The sequence below is a fragment of the Eumetopias jubatus genome, unplaced genomic scaffold (genome assembly GCF_037043125.1).
Source record: "Eumetopias jubatus isolate StellerSeaLion01/CBP00866 unplaced genomic scaffold, mEumJub1_p1.0 scaffold_14, whole genome shotgun sequence".
NCBI lineage: Eukaryota > Metazoa > Chordata > Mammalia > Carnivora > Otariidae > Eumetopias > Eumetopias jubatus.
Genome location: NW_028274820.1, coordinates 37,696,091 through 37,722,149, shown reverse-complemented (window position 1 = coordinate 37,722,149; position 26,059 = coordinate 37,696,091). Strand labels below are relative to the sequence as shown.

Sequence of the window (26,059 nt, the reverse complement as noted above, 5' to 3'; positions counted from 1 at the left end):
CCTTTGAGATTCTGCGCCCCAGCTACGTCCCCTCTAGGCACATATGAGTGCCTCTTCTTCAGGGCTTCCATAACTCCTGAACTCTTTTGTAACCCTTAATATATAGGAGACAGACATCTCTTTAGGGCTAGAGAGTTAGTGAGGGCAGGGACTATATATTCTTCTGCCTTTCAGCTCATCATCTTACTGCTGAACGGACTTCTGCTCTATCTCCATCTCCGGGCTTTCCAGTTTTGGTCTGAGGCCTGGTACCAATTTTCCATCATCTGTGATGAAATTAGAAAAATAAGGGCCCTGTGGTGCATTTTTCAGAAAGCTAAATCTGTTTACATTTTGGGTGTTAAAATGTGCTTTTTCTAATGAAATGATGTTGATAGTAGATGGTAGGGTATATTTATGTCTTTAGTTGACAACATTCTGTCAGAGCCCAAAATTTGCTGGAAATTTTACAGTTCCCTGAAAACCAAAGGTCTGGGAACAGTGCTGTATCTCATGGGGTGGCACCAAGTCCCCAAAGTCAAAAGCCTATGAGTCATCCTTGGCTTCTCCTCCTTCCTCATCCCTCCACCCCCGCCACATTCAGACACTTAGCAAGTCCTGCCAATTCAACCTCCTAAATATTTCTGGAATCTGTACTCTCCTCTCCATCCTTGCTGCCAATTCCTTAGGACAGGCCCTCTTTATTTTCCCTGTACAACTGCAACAGTCTCCTGACTGGTCTTCTTGCCACTGTTCCCCTCTCACCCATGCCCATCAGAACGAGCTATTTAAAAATTAGAAATAGATACCCATTTTCCATGGGATAAAAGTTCCTTATGGCATACAAGGTTTTTCTCTAGTGGGATTTCTTGCTGTCCTTTGTTCACACTGTCTCCTGGTTTTGAGTGCCCTTTCTTTCCCACTTTCTTGGGTAACTCCTGTGTAAGTTCAGTTGTCACTTCCTCTACGAACCCTTTCTTACAGGTCTGAGTTAGGTGCCCCCTTGCCTGTATCCCTGCCTCAGCATTTCCACATTAGTTGGTAGTTCATCTTTTCATGTCTGCTGGCCCACTAGACTCCAAACAACTTTAAGAAAATGTCTTTTATCCTTTGATCTTTCTATCCCTAGCACCCAGTACAATGCTAGAAAATAATAAATATTGAGTAAATGTTTGTTGGCCAAATGCATTTGTTTGGTATTATGATCAGGTGTACACTGTGGAAGATTTATGGACCAGATGGGGCTGAGTACAGGAAGTCTGCATGAGGCAGGGAACAGGGGAAAGGCCCTCTATAGAAGTTTAGACAAGAGTGATGAGTACCTGAACTCAGGAAATAGCAGTGGATAGAGAAACATTTAGGTGGTGGAATTGGTGCTTGATTAGATGTATGGGGTCATGGAAGAACCTAGGATTACTTGAAGGTTTCTGGGCTTAGAAAATTGGTTGGTTGGTGGTGTGGTTCACCGAAGTGTCTATTCTAGACACTTTGAAATTGAAATGTTTAGAAGATTGGTTAAAGTTGTGCAAGCGGTGACTGGGTATAGCGTTTGGGGAGAGAACTGATTTGGAGAGACAGGTTGGGGATTCTGCAGCCTTTAGGTACTATATGAAGCCTTGGCCACAAGGGAGATAATTATCATTTGTTGTTGGCTGTGTCTTGGAGGTGGTGGTGCATCGGGTGGGAAGAGAATGGGATCATGAGATTCTAGGTGTTGGAGGTCCAGATCAAGGAGAAAGAAGCATGTGAAGGTTCTGATTGAAATCCTGGTTGTGTGTGTTGCAGGTCTATCATCTGGGCAAATTACTGTGTTTGCCTCCACTTCTCCATCTGTAAAATGAGAATAATAACGCCTACTTAATTGGGATATTAAAAGAATTCAGTGAGTTTGCATATGAGAAGTCTTGAGTACAGCGCTAGGCTCACTCTGGGGGCTCATAAATGATAGAGAGAAGATTCAAGAAGATATTTCTCAGGACCTGAAGATAGTTTCAAAACAAAGAATTTTTCTTAGTGATTACATTGGAGATTATAGTTAACATCTTAAACCTAAAACATTTTAAACAATACAACTTAGCTTCTATAGTGTATAAAAACCTTTTTTCCTATACAGCTCTGTCCATCCCCTTTTGTGCTATTATTGTCACACATTTCATCTTTACACATTGTAGGACCATTACCATAGATTGATACTTATCATCATATGCATTTGTCTTTTTAATCATATTAGGAAAAAAAGAGTTCCAAAACCAAACTACAATAATACTGGCTTTTTAAAGTTTTACCTATGTAGTTAGTTACCTTTGTCAGTGTTCTTTCTTTCTTCACGTGGCTTTGAGTTACTCTCTCCTCTCCTTTCATTTCAACCTGAAGGCCTCCCTGTAGCATTTTTTTTTATGTTACGTTAATCACCATATATTACATCATTAGTTTTTCATGTAGTGTTCCATGATTCATTGTTTGTGCATAACACCCAGTGCTCCACGCAGAATGTGCCCTCTTTAATACCCATCACCAGGCTAACCCATCCCCCTACCCCCCTCCCCTCTAGAACCCTCAGTTTGTTTTTCAGAGTCCATCGTCTCTCATGGTTCCTCTCCCTGTAGCACTTCTTCGGGGGTAGGTCTCCTGGCAACAGACTCCCTCAGCTTTTGTTTATCGGAGCATATCTTAATTTCACCTTTATTTTTTTTGAAGGATAGTTTCTCTGGATATAGAATTCTTGGTTAACAGTTTTTCTCTGAGCACTTTAAATGTGTCATCCACTGCCTTCTGTCTTCCGTGGTTCTTTTTTTTCTCTCTAATTTATTTATTTATTTGGGCAGGGGTGGTGGAAGGGGGGTTGTGGAGAGCGAGAGCACACAAGCAGGGGAAGCAGCAGGCAGAGGGAGAAGCACGTTCCCCGCTGAGCAGGGAGCCTGATGCAGGGCTCGATCCCAGGACCCCGGGATCATGACCTGAGCCGAAGGCAGACACTTAACTGACTGAGCCACCCAGGCGCCCCTGTCTTCCATGGTTCTGATGAGGTGTTTGCTATTAAACAACGTTAGGTGGTGAGTAGCTTATCCTTGCTGCTTTCCAGATTCTTTTTTTGCTTTTTGACATTTTATTTTATAATGTGTCTCAGTGTGGATCTCCTGGCCTCACATTAATGTGCCTAGAAAGCACTCAAATAAAGGATTGTAATAATGCAGCCAAATTAAACGATTGTAATTTTGTAATAACAATGACTGCGAATTATCCATCGGTAGAACACAATCAGTATATTGTGCTTAAAAAGTCAAGAAAATGTTCAATGCATGCTACAGAGAATTCCATTAAAAACTTTAATTTTTAAAAATTGTTTGAGGGCTTACAATGGGTAAGAATCAGATATCAAAATTCTCACTTTCATGGATAATTGCCTCATGGAGTCCCAGGATGAGTTGTTCCTGTGGTTCTTTGCAAAAGAAACATTCTTCCTTGGAGGACATATAGTTGGAGCTACATTTACAAATTCTTCTCCTTTAGTTTTTCATTGCTCTCAATGCCATGAAATACTTACCTTATTATATGAAATATTCCTAGAACAAAGATTAAACTCTAAAATAAAATTTATATGTAGGCATACTAAATTATAACTTAATATTACACATTTTTACATCTGAACAAAACAACCTAGTTCCAGATGCCTAAGTTTGGCAGTTGATAGAGCCATCAGTTCTTTTTTAACTTTTCCAACTATGTTCTGTTTTCTTATCTTTTAATATAGTTTCCTGATGGTGTCCTTAAAATATATTTGTAGATTTTTTTCAGTTCTTTTTTTTTTTAAAGATTTTATTTATTTATTTGAGATAGAGTGAGAGAGAGAAAGAGATTGAGAAAGCACGAGCCAAGGGGAGGGGCAGAGGGAGAGGGAGAAGAAGGCTACCCACTGAGCAAGGAGTCCGATGGGGGGCTCGATTCCAGGACCCTGGGATCATGACCTGAGCCAAAGGCAGACACTTCACCGACTGAGCCACCTAGGTGCCCCTTTTTTTTCAGTTCTTAACACAGTAGTTCCTGGAAATTTTGCTTGAATAGATCTAATTTTAAAATGTAAGATGTTAGAGGCACCTGGGTGGCTTAGTCGGTTGGGGAGCCAACTCTTGATTGTGGCTCAGGTCATGATCTCAGGGTCCTGGGATTGAGCCCCACATCCTCTCTGTGCTCAGTGGGGAGTGTTTGAGGATTCTCTCTCCCCTTCTCCCTCTCGCTCGCTAATAAATAAATAAATCTTTAAAAAAAATAAAATAGAATGTAAGATGTTAGATGTTAATTTTTATTTTTTATTTTTTTAGATGTTAATTTTTATAATGACTAAAAAAATGCTTTTATCATTTGGTTGCTTATACCTTGTTATATTAGAAAGGGCGCTGAATTCTTAGGCATGAGACCCAGTTTTCTTACTCCTTCAGTTGCTTTGTCCGTCTGCATTCTCTTGGCCTATGCTTCTTTATCTGTAAAACGATTGTACAGAACCAGATAATCTCTGAAGTTCCCCATACTTTCAAAATTTCATAATTCTACCATGCAGGATTTTTCTCTGGCTTGTCTGATAAAAACCTTAGAGCAGTTTAAAGAATTTGTGAGCTGTCACTATTTCTCTTTTATTTCATGGTAATTCTGTTACTTTTGACCTAACAATTAGCCAGGCATCAGAAAAGTAGTTTTATTTTTCCTACATGCTTTTTTATGGAGTTGCTCCATATGGGAGAAAGATTAAAATCTCATCCCTTCAGTGAGGCAATAATGCATACAGAGTATTTTTTTTTCTCCTAGAACCAATTTAAGAACTTAAGTTGTTAACATATTTAATTTTAAAAACTTGCCATTTCAGGATTGAGGATCAGGATTTTCTCAGTAACTCAGAGGAGCAGATTGAAGAAAAGTATATGAGTGATGGAAGAAAGAAGACTTAAATGAGAAAAGGAGCGTTTATAACTCTTGTTTTTAAAATGGCGATTTTTTTATTATTAAAAATTGATATGCTCTCATTGTAGAAAGTCTAGATAGGCAAGTAACAGGAAACACAGTTCAGTAATCTCATCACCGAGAGATAACCACTGTTAGCATCTTGATTTATCTTTCTACCATTTTGTTTATATAGTGGAATCAAACTGTACATATTTTTCTGAAACCTTCATTTTCTTTTAATAATAGATTATGAACACCTTTCCATGTTCAGTAGATATGAATCTGAATCATCTTTTTAAAGGCCACATGATCCATGTATCTACGTGCCTATCTTGCCAGATTACTCTCCAGAAGGTTTTTGTTTGGTCGGTTCGTTGGTTGGTTGGATTTTCTTGTTGTTGTTTTTACCAATTTGTACTCCCAACAGTGATGTGGGTCCATTTCACAAACCCTCACAGATGCTATGCCATTTTACCATTTAAAAATTCCTTACCCAGTTTGAGGGGCTTAAATAATATATTGCTGATGTTTTCATTTGTTTCATTAAGTTATTACTATAGTTTAACATTTTCTCATATGTTTATAGTCATTTATGTTTCCTTAAAAGGAACTAACTTCAGTGGTTTTATTAGATAAGAACCTAATCCTAAGTACCTGAGTGAATTAGTGCTGGGCTAAATTTACTCACCTCAGAAGGATGTGATTATGAAAGATTTTTGGCTTACGGTGTAGGTAAAGTTTGGTTAGTTTTCTTCTAAGACCCAGCAGACAGCCGTCAGCACAGACAGCTGCCTAGTTTTGGCTGATTCGTCGTTTTTCCTCAAGAGAGGCCCAAAGCTGGAGAACGGGGCTTTTACAGGTCAGAAATGGAGACAGAACTGAATGTTGAAAGTTTTCCAGAATCCAGCACTCTTTGTGACTCAAGCCAGAGCTGTTGACTTTACTTTCAAAAATATCATTTAATTCTTGTATTTTTGAGATGAGACTATCCTTTTCTACTTCTATTGGGTGAACTGAAGTGGGTTATTTTTCTAACTAGTTAAGGGAAGGATGTAAGAGGGCCTGGGGGATCAGTAGTCTTCAACTTTATTTTTCCTGTGAATTTTCTGAACATTTATTGTTTTCAGTCCAGCATGTAAAGCATATACTGGCTATATCCAAGTTTACCAAAGGCATTTGGGGATCCTGTCAGCTAGTGTGTCTCCTCTGCCATAGAGAGGTCTCTGACCCAAATGCTGCAGAGGTAGGATTGATTGTACAATGGTTAGGAAATCCGACTCGAACCAGACAGCCTGACTTCAGATTCTATCTCTACCACTTACCCTCCTGTGCTTTAGGCAAAGTACTAACCCACTCTCTGGCTATTTCTTTCCTCCTTTTGTTTCTAAACAGCGTTATTGAGATACACTTTACATACCATCAAATCTATCTGTATAAACGGTTCAGTGGTTTTTGGTCTATTTACTGAGCTGCCCAACCATCACCATGATCTAATTTTAGACCATCTTATCACCCTGAAAATATCCCGGCACCCATTAGTGGTCATTTTCTATTCCTCTCCCTGCCCCAGCACCTCCAGCCCTAGGCAACCACTAATCCACTTTCTGTCTCTATGGACCTGCCTACTCTGGACCTTCCATGTAAAAGAAATCGTGCAATATATGGCCTTTCCTGACTGGTTCTTTTAACTTGGTGTAATCTTTTCAAGATTTATCCACGTCATACCATGTGTCTCTACTTCATTCCTTTTTTTTTTTTTTATCAAATGATATTCCATTGTATGGATATAGTGCATTCTGTTTATCCGTGCATCCACTGATGGACACTTGGGTTGTGTCTACTTCTTTAGCTATTATGAATGAGGCTGCAGTGTTGTTTACATACGTCTGTTTCTTTATTCATAAAGTGAGCACCATTTCATAGAGTTGTTGTGAGGACTAAAAAAGTCCAAGTTTGTAGAAGTAGCGAGTGGATAGGGAGCAAACTAACAGTGTTAGTTAATAAATGCAACTTAGGAGTGTGTGTCCTCACTTAACATCAGTTACAAGATTTGACTTACTCAGGGTGCCATGCTTTCTTTCCTAACGACCTCTCCGAAGATCCTCTCTTTTACTTTGCTGCTGACTTTCCCCTGAGTTACAATTCTGAAAAGTTTAATTCATTCAGCAAAACATTTATTGAATACCTGCTGTGTGTTAGATGCCGCGCCAGATGCCACGGAGAATTAAAAGAACAGGGTAAACAGAAGTGTGGAGAGGCATTTCCAGTTTAAGGCTGTCTTTAGTTTGCTAGTCGGTACCCTGCCAGTAGGGTTTAGGACTTAGAGCCCCTGAACCCCACCTTCACACCAGATGCCACAAGTTTGGGGGTCTCTTAATCCTTTCAGTCTTGTCAGACCCTTGTTTTGACCAACATATCTGTGTTTGTCAAGTGGCTGATGGAAGCTGACTGTTGTGTACAGTGATTGAGTCTCGGTAGAGACCTCAACAGGTAAAAGAGTAGTGAGTATCTCATTCCTGCACTGTCCCTGGGGTTGCCAAATGGGGTTCTATTCTAATCCGTCTAATTTTTTCAATTTGCAGCTTTCTTCTTTTTTGTAGAGTTGACTTCACATTCTTTCTGAACTACTCTGTGTTGGAACTGGACTCAGCAAAAATATCAACTCAGCATTGTCTAGCTACCTGTGTTTTTTCTCTCTTGACTTTGGGTGGGTAGTGATTTGCATGGTGACTTAGAATACACTTGTTGACTATTTTGCCTCTGCCACCGTTCTCTGGCCTATAAGAGAACAAATATGTTTTTATGATTTCCTCATTTGTTTGAGCTCTGAAGTAGTGTTTCCTTTTTCCGGTGAAGCAGAGAGTTAGCATAACCGAGTGATGCTACTACCTCATTCTCTCTTTCATTGAGACAAAATGCATTAGCAGTTTAAAGAACTGTTTGATAACGGAAGAATGCCCCTAGTGTTTGCTGGAGGACTATGAAAGCAGTTTGAATTCTGGGGGCGCCTGGGTAGCTCAGTGGGTTAATCGGCTGCCATCAGCTCGGGTCATGATCTCAGGGTCCTGGGATCCAGTGCCGCATCTGCTTCTCCCTCTCCCTCTACCTGCCTCTCTGCCTACTTGTGCTGTCTCTGTCTCTGTCAAATAAATAAAGTCTTTAAAAAAAAAAAAAAGTTTGAATTCTGTTGCTTAATGTCCATTTCAGGAATTCGTCTTGAATATGAGCAGAGTAGTCTACAGGTACCCCATATTCCCATTAGGACTTCCACAGAGCTTATTTGGGGCCTCGGTAATATAACAATTTTGTACCATATGCCATCATATGGTAGCAGCGTGTTTCCATATATAGGAGTTTTACTGTTTGCTCTGTTTTAAATATTTACTGTCGTGCAAGCTGTATCTTGTAAACTTGCCCAATTTGGGGGATTCCCACTTAACTTGTAAAACATTTTTTGGTTAATGGATGCAAAGATACTAGCTCATAGGTCCAGATTGCCACCTCTATATAGATAGAAGCTGAAACCAGATTAGTAGAAACTCTAAAGATGAACTAGAAGAAGATGAACCACTTAATTTTCTTATGAACACACTCTTTAAGGCTATATAAAGAATCAAGTGATTTAGTAAATAAAAGATACTGACTTTGCATTCCCTTGTCAGATGATGGTAGCCTTAAACTTAGCAGCACCAACAGTTTTTCCTGCTTTAGAGCTAAATTTGACATTTCACTTGACCCTTGGATAACACAGGTTTGAATGCATGCATCCATGTATATGCAGATTTTTCCCTATAAATACAGTACTGTAAATGTATTTTCTCTTCCTTACTATTTTCCTAATAACATTTTGTTTGGTCTACTTTATTATTTTTTTAAATGTGGAACATTTCACTAATTTGCGTGTCATCCTTGCATGGGAGCCAATTTTAGTATATGTGCTGCAGGAGCGAACACCAGCTTTATTTTAAAAATTCAGTATGTAGGGGCACCTGGATGGCTCAGTTGTTGGGTGTCTGCCTTTGGCTCAGGTCATGGTCCTGGGGTCCTGGGATCGAGCCCTGCATTGGGCTCCCTGCTCGGCGGGCAGCCTGCTTCTCCCTCTCCCACTCCCCCTGCTTGTGTTCCCTCTCTCTCTCGCTGTCTCTCTCTCGCAAATAAATAAATCTTTAAAAAAAATAAAATAAAATAAAAATTCAGTATGTAATACATATAACACACAAAAGACGTGTTAATCGACTGTGTTCTCAGTAATGCCTCCCGTCAACAGTAGACTATTAGAAGTTAAGTTTTGGGGGAATCAAAAGTTACACATAGATTTTTGACTGCAGGGAGGTCAGCACCCCTAAACTCTGCATTGCCTAAGGGTCTGCTTCCCTGGGCATTGTCCCCTTTTCAGCAGTAGGTAATGAGGTTGCTTAATTCAGGGTTCTAGGAGAACATATCTCTGAGCATTGGGATTCAGCCTTTAAATTAAACTTTGTATCCTTGTGTTATTTTTAAATAGTTCTCCTTGCTTCCTCACTTCCTCTCACCCCACTGAGTCCCTTCCTGTTCTAGGTTACATATTCCTGTTTGCTATGAACTCATCTATGTGTCTTCTTCTGCCTTTCTCTGCTTTTTCTCCACAAAACTTTTCTGCAGTCAGATCAGGAACCTCAAATAGGACTCCTTGGGAGAGATGAATTCGTCTGCCCTGGGGCTGTCAATTAGTCTTGCCCGGTGGTCAGACTCCTGGAGGGACCATTTAAAGGGAAATTGTCTCCCAGCAAGTCAGGTCTGGTGCAGTCACCTAAAGGAAACTACTACTATTTATATGCTTGACCTTAATTCATTGTGTCTAATATATAAGACATATTTGAGGTCAGGTATTGATGTTCCAGAATCATTTAACCATTTCAAGACATGTATAAATGTCCTAGGATTATTTTGTGTGTGTGTGAGTAATAAAAGCCCAGCCCAAACTGGGTAAGCACAAAAGTGATGTTACTGGCTAACATAACTAATAAATCCCAGGTTACGTCGGCACAAGTGGGGCCGGTGCTTACCAGTGTCGTCCAGAATCTCTTGCCTGTATCATTTCTCTGCTCTGGCTCTCTTCCCCGCTGGCTGCATTGCATGGTATGCCCACTAAAGTGGTGGCAAAGACAGCCATCGGCAGCTGCAGGCTTCTATGTTGCCAGTTTGGTAATCCCAGAATAAAGAGCGCAAGCTCTACTCTCCCAGAAGTCCTAGTAAAAGTCCTGGGACTGATTCACATGGTCCTGTCCATCCCTAAATCAATCAGTGTCACTCTGTCCAGGGCGGGTTACATGCCACGCTGCGCTCATGCCCCCACAACCATGTTGCCTGAGTAGGAGTGGTTCGTCAACAAAATATGAGGATGTGGTGTATAGAGGAGGTTATATGTTTTGGAAAGGCAGACATCACACATATCTACTGAATATTAGGATGTAGAATGAATGTACTTTGATGTGATATGTAGTTTCACGTTCTGTTTATAGAATTTATTTGGAATTAATGCACAGCCATACACCATTACTTACAGTTTGATATATCAGTCTTCTCTCTCCCAACTGGATAGTAAGGCTCTTAAAGACCATACCCATCTTAGATCTTTTGGAATCTCCAAGACTTAGTACCACCCCTGCACATGGTAGATACTCATAAATGTTTATGGACGCTGCAGAAATGGCAAGTTCCTTCTAGCAGCATTTTCATTATTGTTGGTGGCAAATACCTCCGGAGTTACAGCATTCCGTATTGGCTTAGAACAAGTGCACACACAGTCCATATTTAATGAGCAAGTGGAGAACACCCTGGCCAGTATCCAGTATGCGTGAACATAACCTGGGGTGCATACAAGCTACACGCCCAGAATGTGCTTCGTGGACTATACAGAGAAAGAGATAAAAAAGAATTCTTCTAAATTCCAAAGACTGGCCGTAGTTCAAGTAAAATTTTGTTTAGCGCCCTTAGGCAGCGGTGCCAGACTTCTCTCAGCTCTTGAACTATTTGATGTCCAAACATTCAAGAGTATGAAAAAAAAGTGACAGGAACAAAAATCCTCATAGAACTTCCTGTGACAGGTCAAAGTTTAATCACAGCAAATAATGCAGATTTCCTTTTTCTTATAACCACAACAGAAAGGCGGGGCTTGTGTTTACAAAGCATGTTGTTTGGGAGACCTTTGTAAATTGTAATCTTTAGAAATCCCAAACCTATTGGATGTAATCCCATCCATTAAACGAAGGCAACTTGCCTATGCAATAGATCCAGAATAGCAAGTTAAATGGAAAACATGAACAGGAAGCAGTCATTAAGAATTACAATGGGTAGGATGCAGAGTTAATTCACGGAGAAATTTTGTTATGAGATAATGACATCACTAGGACAGCTGGAAAGCTGAGGGCTGTGCTGGACCCTGTGCTTTGCTCTCTGCCCCGCAGCTGAGGGGTCAGGACTATAGAGACAGGGAGAGAACTTAACTTTATGGGATAGTTAGCAGCTTGGCTGACTTAATTGTGAAATGGTAATGACCTATCTGGCTTTTTTGGATTGCCTTTTGCGTGGCTAAACTGGATTCATAGACTTAGTGAATGCTGAGAACCACTTTTCACTTCCCCTTTCTGAACATTCACTTGGATCACATTAAGCTAAGCTCTAATGGATGCGTATCGAATGGTAGCTTTGATTTCCTCCAAACGTCCTCTGAGATATTTTGTTCATATTCACAGTGTGAATATATTTCTCTTATGGAACTGCAGTCATGCAATCATTGAAATGGTGTTTTTGTCAGTTTACTGAATAGCAAAAAAAAAAGTTTTCGAAAGTCTTAAGATGTTGGTCAACACAAGGAATCCTACGGTTGAAGTTATTTTCCAGTGTTTATGTTCAAATGTTCAGACCTGTCTGGCTCTTTCGTTTTGCAAGTGTAGGGGTTATAGGCAGCCTGGCCACATTCCTCATTGATTTATATAAATATATTACAGATTGTTAACCTCCTGCCAAATACCAGGGATTTCAGTTCTTGTTTAGCTCAGTTGCTTTATGTGAGACTTATTTGTTATATTAAAATATCTATGTTCTCTTTATTGCCCACCACATTGACTATTATTTATTTGATTTGGGGTAATTCCAGAGGGAGTCATTGTAGACAGAAAAGCATCATAAATATTATGTTCTAAAATTCCTCAGATGAATACAGGCCTTTCCTGCTATTTGAAAGTAGAATGTTCCTGGGAAACCTTTTGTAGGCTGAGATGGTGTAAAGTGAAGAAGCAGTTACCATTAATTTATGTGGAAAATTTTTTGAGTGTTCCCAGACCCAAAAAGTAACCTCTCCTAGGCTTTTCTGATACCTTAGGACACATCTTGCTAATGGGTGCATAAAATAAATCGAGATAAAGTACAGATGCTCACCGAGAGCCTCCAAAGCTAAGGCGGCTTGATGCCCAGAGGCTGAGTTATCATTGTGAGGAAGGGGCTTGGGGGTGCCACCTTCACTGTTTGGGGTCCGTGCTGTCTCTGTAAAGGCTCACTACAAAACAAGTATTGAGGGGCGCCTGGGTGGCTCAGTTGTTAAGCGTCTGCCTTCGGCTCAGGTCATGATCTCAAGGTCCTGGGATCGAGCCCCGCATCGTGCTCCCTGCTCAGCGGGAAGCCTGCTTCTCCCTCTCCCACTCCCCCCTGCTTGTGTTCCCTCTTTCACTGTGTCTCTCTCTGTCAAATAAATAAATAAACTCTTAAAAAAAAAAAAAAAAGTATTGAATGCTGTTTTCACTTTTCTCCTTTTTTCTTCAAAGCACAAATCCTCTTTGAGATTTCTTCAGTTAGTGAGAACAACTGTACTGATGTTGGACTTTTTGTAAAAGGGCAGTGGCGTGAACTTTCGAAGACTGGGGAATACCTGTATTTATAATTGTTGACTCAAAATGCATTTCCTACACATAATATAGTGTAGACTATATAGACTAGCATAACATTTTTTTTTTTTATAGTGATAATGTTCACTAAACAGGTCAGACTGAATTTTGTATTTTAGCGTGGAGCAGCATTTCCCAAAATGTCTTTGGTGGAGTCCTGGCTCTGTAAGATGCTGACCGTCAGCCCTGGAGCCAAAGAAGCGGGGGTACCCTACAGGTCCTCCCAGGACCTCTCCCTCCTTTCATGTCACTTGTGAATTTCTAAGGAGAAAGTAATACGCTGCATTTTCAGCAACCTAAGTGGCTGGAAAGGCAACCCTGCAGGCCGCCGGCTCCGGACACTGATGACCCTGGCCCTGCTGTGGCCCGTCTCTCAAGACCTGAAGAGCGAGGAGGCTGTAAGAGGGTTTGTTCTGAGGGGAGTGATGGATGCAGGGCACCAGAGGCCGTAGGGTGGGAGGCCCGCGGGAGCGGCAGAGATCTGGGAGCGCCTTCCCAGGGTTCAGGGCTGGGAGAGCGGCAGCCAGGGTCCCAGCCACGGCCAAGTCTGGGGACGGAGCAGCCGCAGCAGTGGGCAGGGTAGCTGGAGTGGAAACCGGCCTGGGAGAGAAGCCGGTGGGCTGTAGGTGGCCTCCCCATCAACAAGCTGGGCCTGGAGGCCGTGGACTCCAACCCCTGCAGGCGCCTGATGGCACTGAACCGAATGGGCATTGGAAGCCACTGCAAGGAGGAAATCTGTACCTTTGCTATAGCAATAGTAGGTGTCGGCGGAGTCGGTAGCGTGCCTGCTGACGTGGCCTTGCTACGGTGCTACTCTTTGACCACGACAAGGAGGAACTGGCGCATAATGAATAGACCTTTCTTCCAACCTATCCTTCCAATCAAGCAGGATTAAGTAAAGTTCAAGCAGAATATGCTTTGAGGAACATTAACCTTGATGCTCTGTGGGAAGTATATAACTGCAATATAACCACAGTAGAAGACTTTTCAGCATTTCATGGCTGAGAGTAAGTAATGGTGGATGAGAAGAGGGAAAACCCCTTGACCTAGTTCTTAGCTGTGTGGACGGTTTTGAAGCTCGGATGACAATAAACACGGCCTGTAATGAACTTGGGCAAACGTGGCTGGCGTCTGGGGTCAGTGAAAATGCAGTTCCAGGGCATATACAGCTCATAATTCCTGGAGAGTCTGCTTGTTTTGCACGTGCACCACCAAAGTGCTGCAAATACTGATGAGAAGACTCCCAAATGAGACAGTATGTGTGCAGCCAGTCTCCCTTACCACTATCGGCATGGTTGCTAGGATCTTGGTACAAAATGTGTTAAAGTTTCTGTTAAACTTTGGTACTGTGAGTTTTTACCTTGGATATAATGCAGTGCAGGATCTTTTTCCTGCTGGGTCCATGAAGCCAAATCCTCGGTGTGTTGACAGAAATTGCAGGAAGCAGCAGGAAGACTACAGGGATAGGAGGTTGTTCGAGAAGAAGAACAAGAGATAATATGTGAAGATAAGGGATGGGGTACTGAGTTGGTATCTGAGGTTTCAGAGGAGGAACTGCAGAATTCTTCAGGTCCAGTTCCTGACTTAACCTGAAGGAATGACCCTGCCATAAACAATTCCCGAAAAGCAAGAAGGTTCTATACCTGAGGTGTAACTGTGGAAGATTCTGGTGAAAGCTTGGAAGACATCATGGCCGAGATGAAGAATATGTAGATAATAGACTGACCTATATTTTACTTCCCGAGTTTAAGCCTGTTCCCTTGCAATTAAAAAAAAAAAAAAATCATTTAAAAACTGGCAAAGCTTAGGGCAACATTAACTGATAATAATCTTCACAAAATTGTTACACTTTTCGAAAATACTGTGTCATTCATTGGTTTCTCCCTTCAACTAAATCAGTAATTGTCCTAAAACTCATGTTTCATTCTAGTTAAGAAAACTTGAAAACTTAGCCACTAAACTATTTTGGCCTTTTGGGAGGGGTGGGAAGAAATGACCAATTTGATGCCATATTTCTTTTCTTTCCAGTAAGCCTTTGTGGTCTATTACCTGAGGCATGGACAATAAAGTAGTACATGGTTCTCAAATATAGGATGAGAGCTAGCAGGCATCTACTCACTGTGTTTAGAATCACTCTCTACAAGAAAACTACTACTATTAACTTGGCTAACAGTGAATTTAAAATAGTTATCCTATAAAATAAAAATACACTCTCAAATGTTACCTTATGAAATAAACGCTGAAATGAAGTCACTAGAAAAGTTTATAAACTTGTGAATTATATATTCAAAATAAGACAAAGGCAAAAAAAAAAGGAAGCTCTCTTCATGGATAAACAGATGAAGGTGCTTTCAGGAAGTACAAATTATATTTCTGCACTGACCAAGGAAAAGAAATCATTGCACCTGTGGAATATGTATCTGGAGTCACTGTTCTTTATTGAGGAGCAAGGAATAAATTTAGGCTAAGATCATCTAGATTATACCCATCACATGAGCTACCTTTTGATATTTCATTTAAATTTGATTCTCCAGATAATTCAATAGGTGTCCTGTACTGGGGGCATAAAAGAGACCTAAATTACCTGTGCAATGACTGACACGTATTTATTCACTGGAAGAGTGTCATTTACCCTGATCATGAGCACTACATTATAATTGATAAACTGGTTTTCTCTGGAGTTGCACACAAATAATAAAAGCTTAGAGAGCCTTGGTTAAATAAACTCCCAATAGTTTGGGACCAATAAAAAACATGCATGTATAACCATTATCAGAAGGATGTGACTGTGCTATGCTAATCTTCTATTTTGATGATTTTTTGCTTTGAAGATACGAATGTCTAAATTGTATCTGTGGGGAAGAAATGTTAGCACAAAATGAAAACTGCGATCTTCACTTGTAAAATAAAGTTCTAAAATCTGATTTCAGAAAGTCCACCTCCCAAAATAATAGCACCTTAAAAAATAAAAAGAATTATCTCCTTGAACCAGCATGAGCCACTTCTACCTAACACCATTCTTTTTGTAACCTTGAAAAATAAAATAATTATATACATTACAATTTATACAGGAATGTTGTATGCTATGCATGGTCACACATACCTCTTTAAAATTCCGCATTTTAAAAATTGCCAATTAGTGGCGCCTGGGTGGCTCAGTTGGTTAAACGTCTTCCTTTGGCTCAGGTCATAATCCCAGTGTTCTGGGATCGAATCCCGCATCCAGTTCCCTGCTCAGCGGGGAGTCTGCTTGTCCCTTCCCTCGCCCCTCCCCGTGCTCGTGTGTGCGCTCACGCGCTCTCGCTCTCTCATTCTCTCTCAAATAAAATGTTTAAAAAATTGCTGATTAAAATTAGTGCCTTTTCTCCATGGCTTATGATTTAGATCAATTGGCAGTGGCTTCCATGAGCTCACCTTTGCCCATTTTGTGTGTGGAGTCCAGTTGTTTCAGGTACCATCGGTGTGAGTCTTCATATTTTGAACAGAATGTTATAACTTTGAGGAAAATAACTTGGGTGTGTTAGATGTTATTCTTGAATTGTGTCATACAAACAGTGTTTGAAAGCATGGTTTCAGTAAAATGAAGCAACATAGCATACTGCCACAACGGTTAGGTAACTAACAACGGTTTGGAAGCAGGCGACCTTTTGGTTCAGCAGTGTTTTATGATCATTTTATTCTCCAGTTATGTCCCCATCAAATTTTTTTTTCTTTTGGAAATTACTAAAATGTCATATATTACAAACTATAAGTGCAGGAAGAACTGGAGTTACTAAAATCAGTGCTGACCCGAGGCAGTGGTTAAAAAAAATGTATTTTTTTCATGAAGAAATGTATTAATTATGATGGAAAACATTTTAAAAAGTAATATTTAAGAAGCACTACTGTAATGGTGCAGTTCCCATGTTTGTGTTTGAATTTAGTGCATGTCATTTTTGATTCATTGCTGTTTTATTACAAAAATAGAAGTAACCTATACAAAGAAGCTTGGTGATTGTGGAACTCCTTTTTCTTCTTCAAAAGGAAGAAAAAAGGTGAAGCTGGCGAAGTATGTGGGTTTTATAATGGAAAGAAGATGGTTCAAAGGAGCCCATGAATAAATGGGTTCATTTTACCAAACTGAAGGAGTTGTTTTGATAAACTTCCCAGGTGTCGAATTCATGCATGATACTGATCATCACTGTCATAGTATGGCACTCATTTGATGATTTATCTTTAATAAATTTATTAGGAGCTTTTACTTTATCAGAATAATTTTCCAGAATAAGTCACATTAGTGACATCAGAAGACTTTGGAATTTGAAAAAAAATCAAGTTTAGAAGTAGGTGATTAAAATTTAGAAATCAGGGCACCTGGATGGTTTAGTTGGTTAAGCATCTGCCTTCGGCTCAGGTCATGATCCCAGAGTCCCAGGATCAAGCCCCGCATCGGGCTGTCCGATCACCAGGCAGTCTGCTTCTCCCTCTGCCCCTCACCTTGCTATTATGCTCTCTCTGTCCTCTCTCTCTCTTTCAAATAAATAAATAAGATCTTTAAAAAAAAATTTTTTTAATAAAACTTAGAAATCAGGGGCGCCTGGGTGACTTAGTTGGTTGGGCGTCTAACTCTTGGTTTCAGCTCAGGTCATCATCTCCTGGTCCTGGGATACACCCCAGTCGGGCTCAACTCTGCTTCAGATTCTCTCTCTCTCTCTCTCTCTCTCTCCCCCTCTTTCTCTCCCTCCCCCTCTGCCCCTCTCCCCCTGCTCGCAGGTGTGTGTGTGTGTGTGTGTGTGTGTGTGTGTGTGTGTGTGTGTGTGTACACGCATATACCCTCTCTTTCTCTCTCAAATAAATAATATCTTTAAAACTTAGAAATCGGAATATTTAGAAGTAAATAAACGTGAGAAGAAATTCGGTTGATCTTAATTGATTTTAGTGGAGTTGTAGAACTCATCCCAACCTGCCTGTAATTAAAAAGTAGCATGGACCTGGCTGTGAAGTGTGTGTGGTTGGTGGCGGTGTCCATCCCACCAGATTTAACTTAATTATAGTGTTCTTTAGTTTATTTTAAAGCTTAGTTTAAATTCACAGAGAAGTACCAGATGTTGTGGGGCCCCATTTAGCCCAGAAATGCAGTGGGGTGGCCTGATGAACCAGCTTGGCATTAAAAATTCAACAGAGGTAATATACAAAGTACATAATTGAGAGTCAACCCTGCATTTTAGTGACGGGTTATATGCACATTTGTAGTTAGTTTCTTTGAAGAGAAAGAAAGATGTTTATTTGGTTTTTAAAAATGAAAGAAAAGACTAAGAATAGCATTTTATTAGCCTTTTCTTAGTATTTATACTACATTCTGTCAAATTTACTTACAGCTTGTTTACAGGTGGTTTGTTTAATTATTCAAACATGTGGTGAGCATCTCATGTGCTGGATAGCGTCCTGTGTGTGGCTGAAAGTAAAGAATTTGTCCTTGGGCTTGAAAATGCTTTTGACTATTGAAGGCTTCTCTTTTAAAACTTGGATTTTGACTTAGTCGTGGAATTGTATGGAAGACATTAGATTCACCCATCCAAACTTAATTATAAAGTTTGTTAATCTGTCTTTATCAGTTAAGGGTAATGTAGCTTACTAATGCAGTTTCAAATACCCCCTCTCTCCCCCCAAAAATGTTAAGATTTCAGTTTTCATTAGCATGATATTTGGAATTTTTAAACCAAGAATTTATGTCCTTTCCAGGGAAATGATTTGATTCACCAGGATGAGAAGTCCCTCTTAGAAATAACCCAAATTTCTCTGTATTTCATCATCCTTATTTTCACAGGCATGATTGTAACACCTTAAATTCCAGGAAAATCTTCACTGCAGAGTCCAGCATCTCCAAAGAATGCTTTATCTGTCTCTTTAATAATTCTTGAACTGTGTGCTAAGAAGAACCATATTTTTCTTAGGCTGCAGTTTTTTCAACTATCTCTATTGGCAAGTTGTACGTAAGTAAGGTCTTAACTAAGGAAACTCTCCAGGCAAACATTCTTGTTCTCCAGTCATGTTGTTTTCTCTTTGCTGTTATGGATTTTGTCATCACTTAATCAAGTGCTTCTCTCCTGAATCTCATATTGCTATTAGAGTATCAGATCCCATTAGGCATCCTTACATATTATCACAATGATCAACACTGGTATTTTTTTTTCCTATTGTATGATCGAATTGCAGGATATATGTAAGACATATAGGTTACTTCTTTGCTTATTGTTGCCTACTTAATACCTCTTTCTTTTTTCTTTTAGGTTGTTTGATGTATGCACAGTGTCACGGACAGACAGAGAAACCAAACTAACATTAGTGTTTGAACATGTTGATCAAGACTTGACCACTTACTTGGATAAAGTCCCGGAGCCTGGAGTGCCCACTGAAACCATAAAGGTACCAAGAATCAGCTTTCTGCTTGATTAAATAGTCACACTATTATAGACCATTAAGCAATCACATTTCTTACATAAGAAAATTGCCAGGGGGGCGCCTAGCTGGCTCAGTCAGTAGAGCATGTGACTGTTGATCTCAGGGTCGTGAGTTCAAGGCCCACGTTGGGTGTAGAGCTTACTTAAAATATTGACAGAATTAGAGCTTTTGGAACTCAGTATATAATTAAGTATATCAACTAAGTGAGATGTTCAAAGAATGAGGTATATTCCAGTTCGTTAATTTTAGGACTCAGTGAAAAAAACCTTTTTAGTTTTAATACATATTAAAACTACTGAAAAGTATCTATATGTACATTATCTGGCCCTAACTTTAGAAGGTATAGTGTCGTAAATATAGTTCAGTCTTTTTCTGATCATTCACAGACTCTGAGGGACATAATTTGAAACTTCAGGCATGAGCATATTGCATATTATAATTGTATACTGACTCCAGGATGTAAATTATACTATGTAAATGAAGGCCCTTCTTTCTCCATTTTTTTTCTCGTTCATGGAACACTTATAGGAAGCCTCAGTACCCCACTATCCTAAACCCTTGGGATTCAGGAATGACTTAAGACTCCTTAGAGATCAGCAAGCTAGATGTGCTGGATTGACCAGAAGTCCTTTTTTCCTTTAAATCTAATGGAAAAACCTACATAGGAAGTTTTTTTTTTCATACTTCTGTTCTGCTTAATGGAAATTCCCAGGACATCTCTTAGATCAGTGAGCGTCGCATGCAGGTCTTCATGAAGACCCTTTCTTTCATTTATGTGTTTTAGTTGACTTAACTAAACAGACTCCTTACCTAATCATTCATTGTTTTTTTAGATGGGGGGTAATAGCTGGAAATACTTTATCTTGTCTTTTTGTGATAGCTAGGTGGTGTTTTTAGATACTGACACGTTTAGAACTTGACATACTGAATGATTTATTCCTTTGGTTTTAGATTGTTAAAGGATTTATGTTCCCATCTGCCTTCCATAAAAGAATATGATGCTCAGTAGTGCACTCATTTCTTCCTCAGCAGTTTCAGGGACTTGAAGGCCCTTGAAATGTAGGTATTCCTGGGGCGCCTGGGTGGCTCAGTCAGTTAAGTGTCTGATTCTTGGATTTCAGCTCAGGTTATGATGTCAGGGTCCTGAGATCAAGCCCCGAGTGGGCTCAGCACAGAGTCAGCTTGGGACGATCTCTCTCCCTCTGCCCCTCCCCCCCTGCTCACGTGCACATGCTCTCTAAATAAATGAATAAAATCTTTTTAAAAAAGTGAATGTAGGTATTCCTTCTTACCTGTTCTTGGCCCCCTTCTCCTCTATCCCTGAACCCCTCTTTCCTCTCACTTTCTATTCCGGTGTGGCTTCAGTTCTCTCCTCTATGAGTTTGTCTGAAACCCCTTGTTCATCCTGCAGGGCATAGCCCCTTTTCATGGACTCTGTTATCTGCCAAATTAGACTGTTTGTGTGATTCATGATTTCCTACCTATGTGGTCCTCCTCCTCAGTGTCATTTCTTTGCCCCACCCCCACCGGTAACTATCTGCTGAAATACAAGTCCCACCCCAGATAGCATTTGATCAGCTTTTATAGCTGGATGCAGTCTCCTCGGTCTTCCAGCGCTGGTTCTACACATCTCCCCGTCTTGGTCCTGTTTTCTACCTTTAATTGTGATTATTTATGTCCATATTCATTCATCTTTGTATCCTGACCGTCGCTGTGCAGTGATTTTTACACATAAGTACTCAGTAAATAAGACACATTAACAACCTTTCTTCAGATATGATTATTTAAAAATTATTTTTAAATGACTTCCAATAGCTTAAATATATACTGTCAGAAACATCATCAGCTTCTTCGGATGTAGTTAGTTCTAAGTTCAAAATTATTTTGAGGAGAGAGTCATTTTTTTAAGCAGCAAGACAAGGTAACTATATATTTATGCCATACGTTCCCACCTGCATAGATGACTTGAGCTGCACATTAAACTCTCCTGGCATTAGAGGCTGCTGCGTGGAATCATTTACAAAAGTATCTGTGTAGTTAAAGTGGTTGATAAGCCAGAGTGATGCACTGTGCTGAAGTTTGATCAGGCAGGTATAGAAACGAAGTGGGTTGGGGGGAATTCTTTCTTTCTTTCTTTTTCTTTCTTTCTTTCTTTCTTTCTTTCTTTCTTTCTTTCTTTCTTTCTCTTTCTTTCTTTCTCTTTCTTTCTTTCTTTCTTTCTTTCTTTCTTTCTTTTTCTTTCTTTCTTTCTTTCTTTCTTTCTTTCTTTCTTTCTTTCTCTTTTTTTTTTAGAGAGAGAGAGGGTGGGGGTGTGGTGGGGGGTGTTGCAGAGGGAGAGAGAGAATTTAAGCAGGCTCTACGCCCCAGTGTGGAGCCCAATGCAGGGCTCAATCTCTCGACCCTGAGATCATGATCTGAGCCAAAATCTAGAGTTGGATGCTTAACCAACTGAGCCACCCAAGCACGCCAGGTTGGCGGGAATTCTTGAGGGTGGGGGTGCCCCGGGTGGCTCAGTCAGTTAAGCATCTGCCTTTGGCTCAGGTCATGATCTTAGGGTCCTGGGATCGAGTTCCGCATTGAGCTCCCTGCCCAGTGGGAGTCTGCTTCTTTCTCCCTCTGCCTGCTTCTCCCCCGGCTTGTGCTCGCTCTTTCTTTCTCTCTCTCTGACAAATAAATAAATAAAATCTAAAAAAAAAAAGTTGGTGTTCAGGATAAACATCTGTTAAGTAAGAGGTTCTTGTTAGTTGGGGTTCTGGTTAATTGAATTTTGTAAGGACTCAGCCAGAAAACAAATATTTTGTTTTTGTATAGGTTTATTTATAGGCAGTCTCAATAACCAGATAACTAGATCAAGAGAATATTGTTATTATGAACAACCTATTGGGAGAACAATTGGATTCTTATATAGAATGTTCTGTGTAATAAGAGTTTTTCTGAGTATACTGGTACAAATATTTATTGAATATTTACAGAGTTTTGTGCTTTGGGGAACATAAAGATGAATTAGTCAAGAAGCTTACTCCCAAGAACCTTAGAAGAGATAAAGTACACCCAGAAGCATGTGGTACACATTTTCTTATGGTTATTTCAATAGTTTAGGGAGTGTTTTCAGGTTAAAAAAAAAAACAAAACACTTATGAATGATCACAGTCTACAGCTGATTCTTTGTATTATGGTACCAAATATTTTCTAAAATGTTCTTCAAAAACACAGATATTAGTACTGACATTGTATTGCAAGTGTCAGAACATGCCATATTGTAAAATAATTATAAATATGCAAAAAAATCTTAACATGAAATAGATATAAAACAGAAAAATCAAGAAAAGACCTCCTGTAAAATCATTTAAGCTAAGGGAATTTTCCTCAATGCCCCGTCCTCCACCACGTTTTCTGGGGCGCTGTTTACCTGTTACCCACTTAAGTTCAGGATATTCTAGTGCCCGCTCAGGACATAAATTACAGGAAGTGAGCAGAACTTGGGTAAAACTGGAATGCTCCATGGTCTCTGAGTAGGTATGACAGAGGTAAAATCTTTTTGTTTAGGATTTTCATCAACATGTTTGTTTGAAAAGAACCCAGGATGGACTTATTTGATCTGTTTGTTACATAGATCACGTAACAATTTTTCAAATTCTTTTAAATACCATTTGTTATTTTAAAAAAAATTAGAAAAGCACCCTGAAGCCTTAAGTATTTGTGAAGGTTGATGGTTGGGTAAACTCACTGGAAGAAGCCTGCGATTATTGTGTGGTATTCATGTCAGGCTTTGATAAAGTAAGTGTGAAGTATGGTATAGGCCTGAATGGGAAATTGTCATTGAGAGGCTCATGAGAATAAAATAAAATCACGGGTGGTTCCTTCCAACATTTTAAAATACACCTTACTCTAAAAAAATAAATAAACACATGTCTACATCTAATGCATACTTCATCTCGAGGTCTTCGTCACCTCTTCCTGACATCGTAAGACACATCCATTGGTGTTGATAATGACGTTTGTTTAGAGGAGCCTGCTGACTGCTGCACTTGGAAGTCAACAGATACTCACATTTTGCCTCATAGACTTATCTAGTATGTAGTTTTCCTCTTTCTAATTCAGAATGTTATCTTTCAGTTTACTTGATTATGGACGAATTCAGTGCCATCTTTATTTTTCTTTGAGATGTGACATTGTCTTCTGGGACTTCATGCTTTAACTTATGAGACAATTGACACCTTAATGATTGACTTTTTTTTTTTTAGGGTTCACAATAAATTTACAGTCTCTGTGCTTAATATAGCACTTTTTATTTATGAGGGCTTTATGAGAAAAAGGGGCTTCCAGATTTTTTTCTCTTTCATGCCTTAATCTGCCACCCTATGAGAGGGAATCAGAAAGAATCTATAAATAAAATCTGTCTCGTTCCTTAAGGAGGTTTGTAGGGTTTTAAAATGAAATGCCCTGTTTTACTGAACTACTCATTTGGTACTTAGGCTTTTCTATAATAATGGTACAGTGTATTTGCTAGTATATGACCTGGCTTCTCAACATCTTATAAACTCCTTCTTGAGAACCCAATATCTTTCTTTGGACATTCTGTGCATATAACATGTTTGATGAAATTGGCAGTATAATTTCACAAGTTAGAAATTCAAGGCACTGAAAGATCAGTCAGAAGAGATCAGCTGCCTCTCCAAAATAGGACAGGGTTCTTTTAGTTCAGGACCATATGGCCCCTTTGTATGACTCAATCTTGGAATAAAAATTACATTTTACTTATGTATTTCTCTGATAAATGAATTCTATAGGGCTTGAGAAGGCCGAAAAGCTCAAGGTTTATGTGTCTGCGTGGGTCATTTTCCCTGTGAATTAGATTTCATTTTATCTTCAATTGAATGTTTCTTACAGATTTCTGTTGGTTGTAATCTTTTCACTAGGAGATAAAATATACTATTAGGTTTATTTTACAAAACCCAGACTTCAGAGACTGACACACACTCTTAATAGCACCTGTTTTCTGCCTCTGGGAAATGTCTGTTTTCATGAATAATATCTGCTTGCAGTAAACAGTGGCTCTGGTGTCAGTATGGGATGCCCAGGGCTGATTCATCTTTCTCAATCTGACATAATGCAAAGTGACTGATGGGTCCCCCTCCACTGCAAATGAGGAAGACTCTCCCAGATCCTTCTCTCCTCTCACCCCTAAAGGAATCGAGCCATTACCCCCTCTCGGCTCCTGGTGGTCTCTACTTTGCCTGAATTATGAGCAGGTGATTTGTCTCATCTTTGCAGGACACAGAGCAAATTAACATGAAAATATCGCTTCTCAGAAAACAAGGCAGGCTTGAATGCCCTGTCGCTGCTGGTCATTAGCCATCTGCCACCGACACTCATACTCTGTTTATCACATTTGAAATTCAGAGCAGATGTTGCATAATAAGGTGATCCCAAAAACAAGGCAAGAAATTCAAAGAACACATACTCCACAATAACGATAAGGATCCTGGAAAGACATTTTTTTCCATCTAATATCATGGCTGGACTAATTATTAATAGACCATGTTTTTAAAAACACACATGCACACACACATCTGTCCTTGTGTGTAATGCTGCTTTTGTAGTAACATGAAGTAATTTCAAAAGAAAACGCATATGTGAAAGATGCCTGAGAGGACTGTTTAATAAAATTAATTTTTAATAAGCAAAGTACAGTGTCGTAATAACACTAGTTCTGGGGCAAAGGACCTCATAGGTCAGTCATGCCAGGTTGATTTTTACTCTAGGATGGGCCTCAACTTAGAGCCATTTAACTTAAGGAGTTCATGCCTGTGCTGCGGTTGGATCGCTTGGGCTCATTGCTCACCAGTGCTATTTCCCAGACAGTAAATTTTCTTCGTAGTACCCAAGATCCTATGTTCTCTATCCCCTTTCCCTCCACTGCTCCTCCCATCCATCTCCAGCCCCACCACCACCACTGTCACCACACCCCCACTTTCCATTTAACCAACTGAGCCACCCGGGCACCCTTTCCTGGTTCTGCATAGCTCTGCACCAGCCCTCTCTTCCGTCCATGGCTTTGGGCTCTCTCCAGCCTGTGTCCTAGGAGTCTTTCATTTTAGTTCCACTACCTTTCCACATTGATGTAATACTTGACGGGATCCGCCTTTACAGTGTTTTGTCTAATCCGCGTATGCACATTTCTAGACCCTTATTATGCCTTATAAGAAGCACAGCATTCAGGGTGCCTGGGTGGCTCAGTTGGTTAGGCGTCCAACTCTTTTTTTTTTTTTTAAGCATTCCCCATTTTTTCTTTTTTTTTTTTTAAGGTTTTATTTATTTATTTGACAGAGAGAGAGACAGCGAGAGAGGGAACACAAGCAGGGGGAGTGGGAGAGGGAGAAGCAGGCTTCCCACCGAGCAGGGAGCCCGACACGGGGCTCGATCCCAGGACCCTGGGATCATGACCCGAGCCGAAGGCAGACGCTTAACGACTGAGCCCCCCACGCGCCCCAGGCGTCCAACTCTTGATTTTGGCTCAGGTCATGATCTCAGGGTTGTGGGATGGAGCCCTGTGTGGGGCTTCTCGATCAGCAGGAGTCTGCTTGAGATTCTCTCTCTCCCTCTGCCCTTCCCCTGTGCTCACTCTTGCTCTCTCTCGCTCACTTGCTCTCTCTCTTTCTCTCTCTAAAATAAATAAATCTTTAGGGGCACATGAGTGGCTCAGTCATTGGGCGTCTGCCTTCGGCTCAGGTCATGATCCCGGGGTCCTGGGATCGAGCCCCACGTCGGGCTCCCTGCTC

The 26,059-nt window shown here is 40.2% G+C and overlaps 1 protein-coding gene and 1 pseudogene across 4 annotated transcripts in view; both read left to right on the top strand.

The window, feature by feature from the left end:
• CDK6 (cyclin dependent kinase 6) overlaps positions 1-26,059 on the top strand; it is a 229,441-nt gene that overhangs the window by 46,713 nt on the left and 156,669 nt on the right. For all 4 annotated transcript variants that reach the window (XM_088018217.1, XM_028119543.2, XM_028119557.2 and 1 more), the window contains exon 3: positions 19,106-19,241. In XM_088018217.1, coding sequence (XP_087874343.1) covers positions 19,106-19,241 — 136 coding nt within the window. The remainder of the gene's footprint in view (positions 1-19,105; positions 19,242-26,059) is intronic.
• On the top strand, positions 13,504-14,549 carry LOC114221443 (ubiquitin-like modifier-activating enzyme 5 pseudogene; annotated as a pseudogene).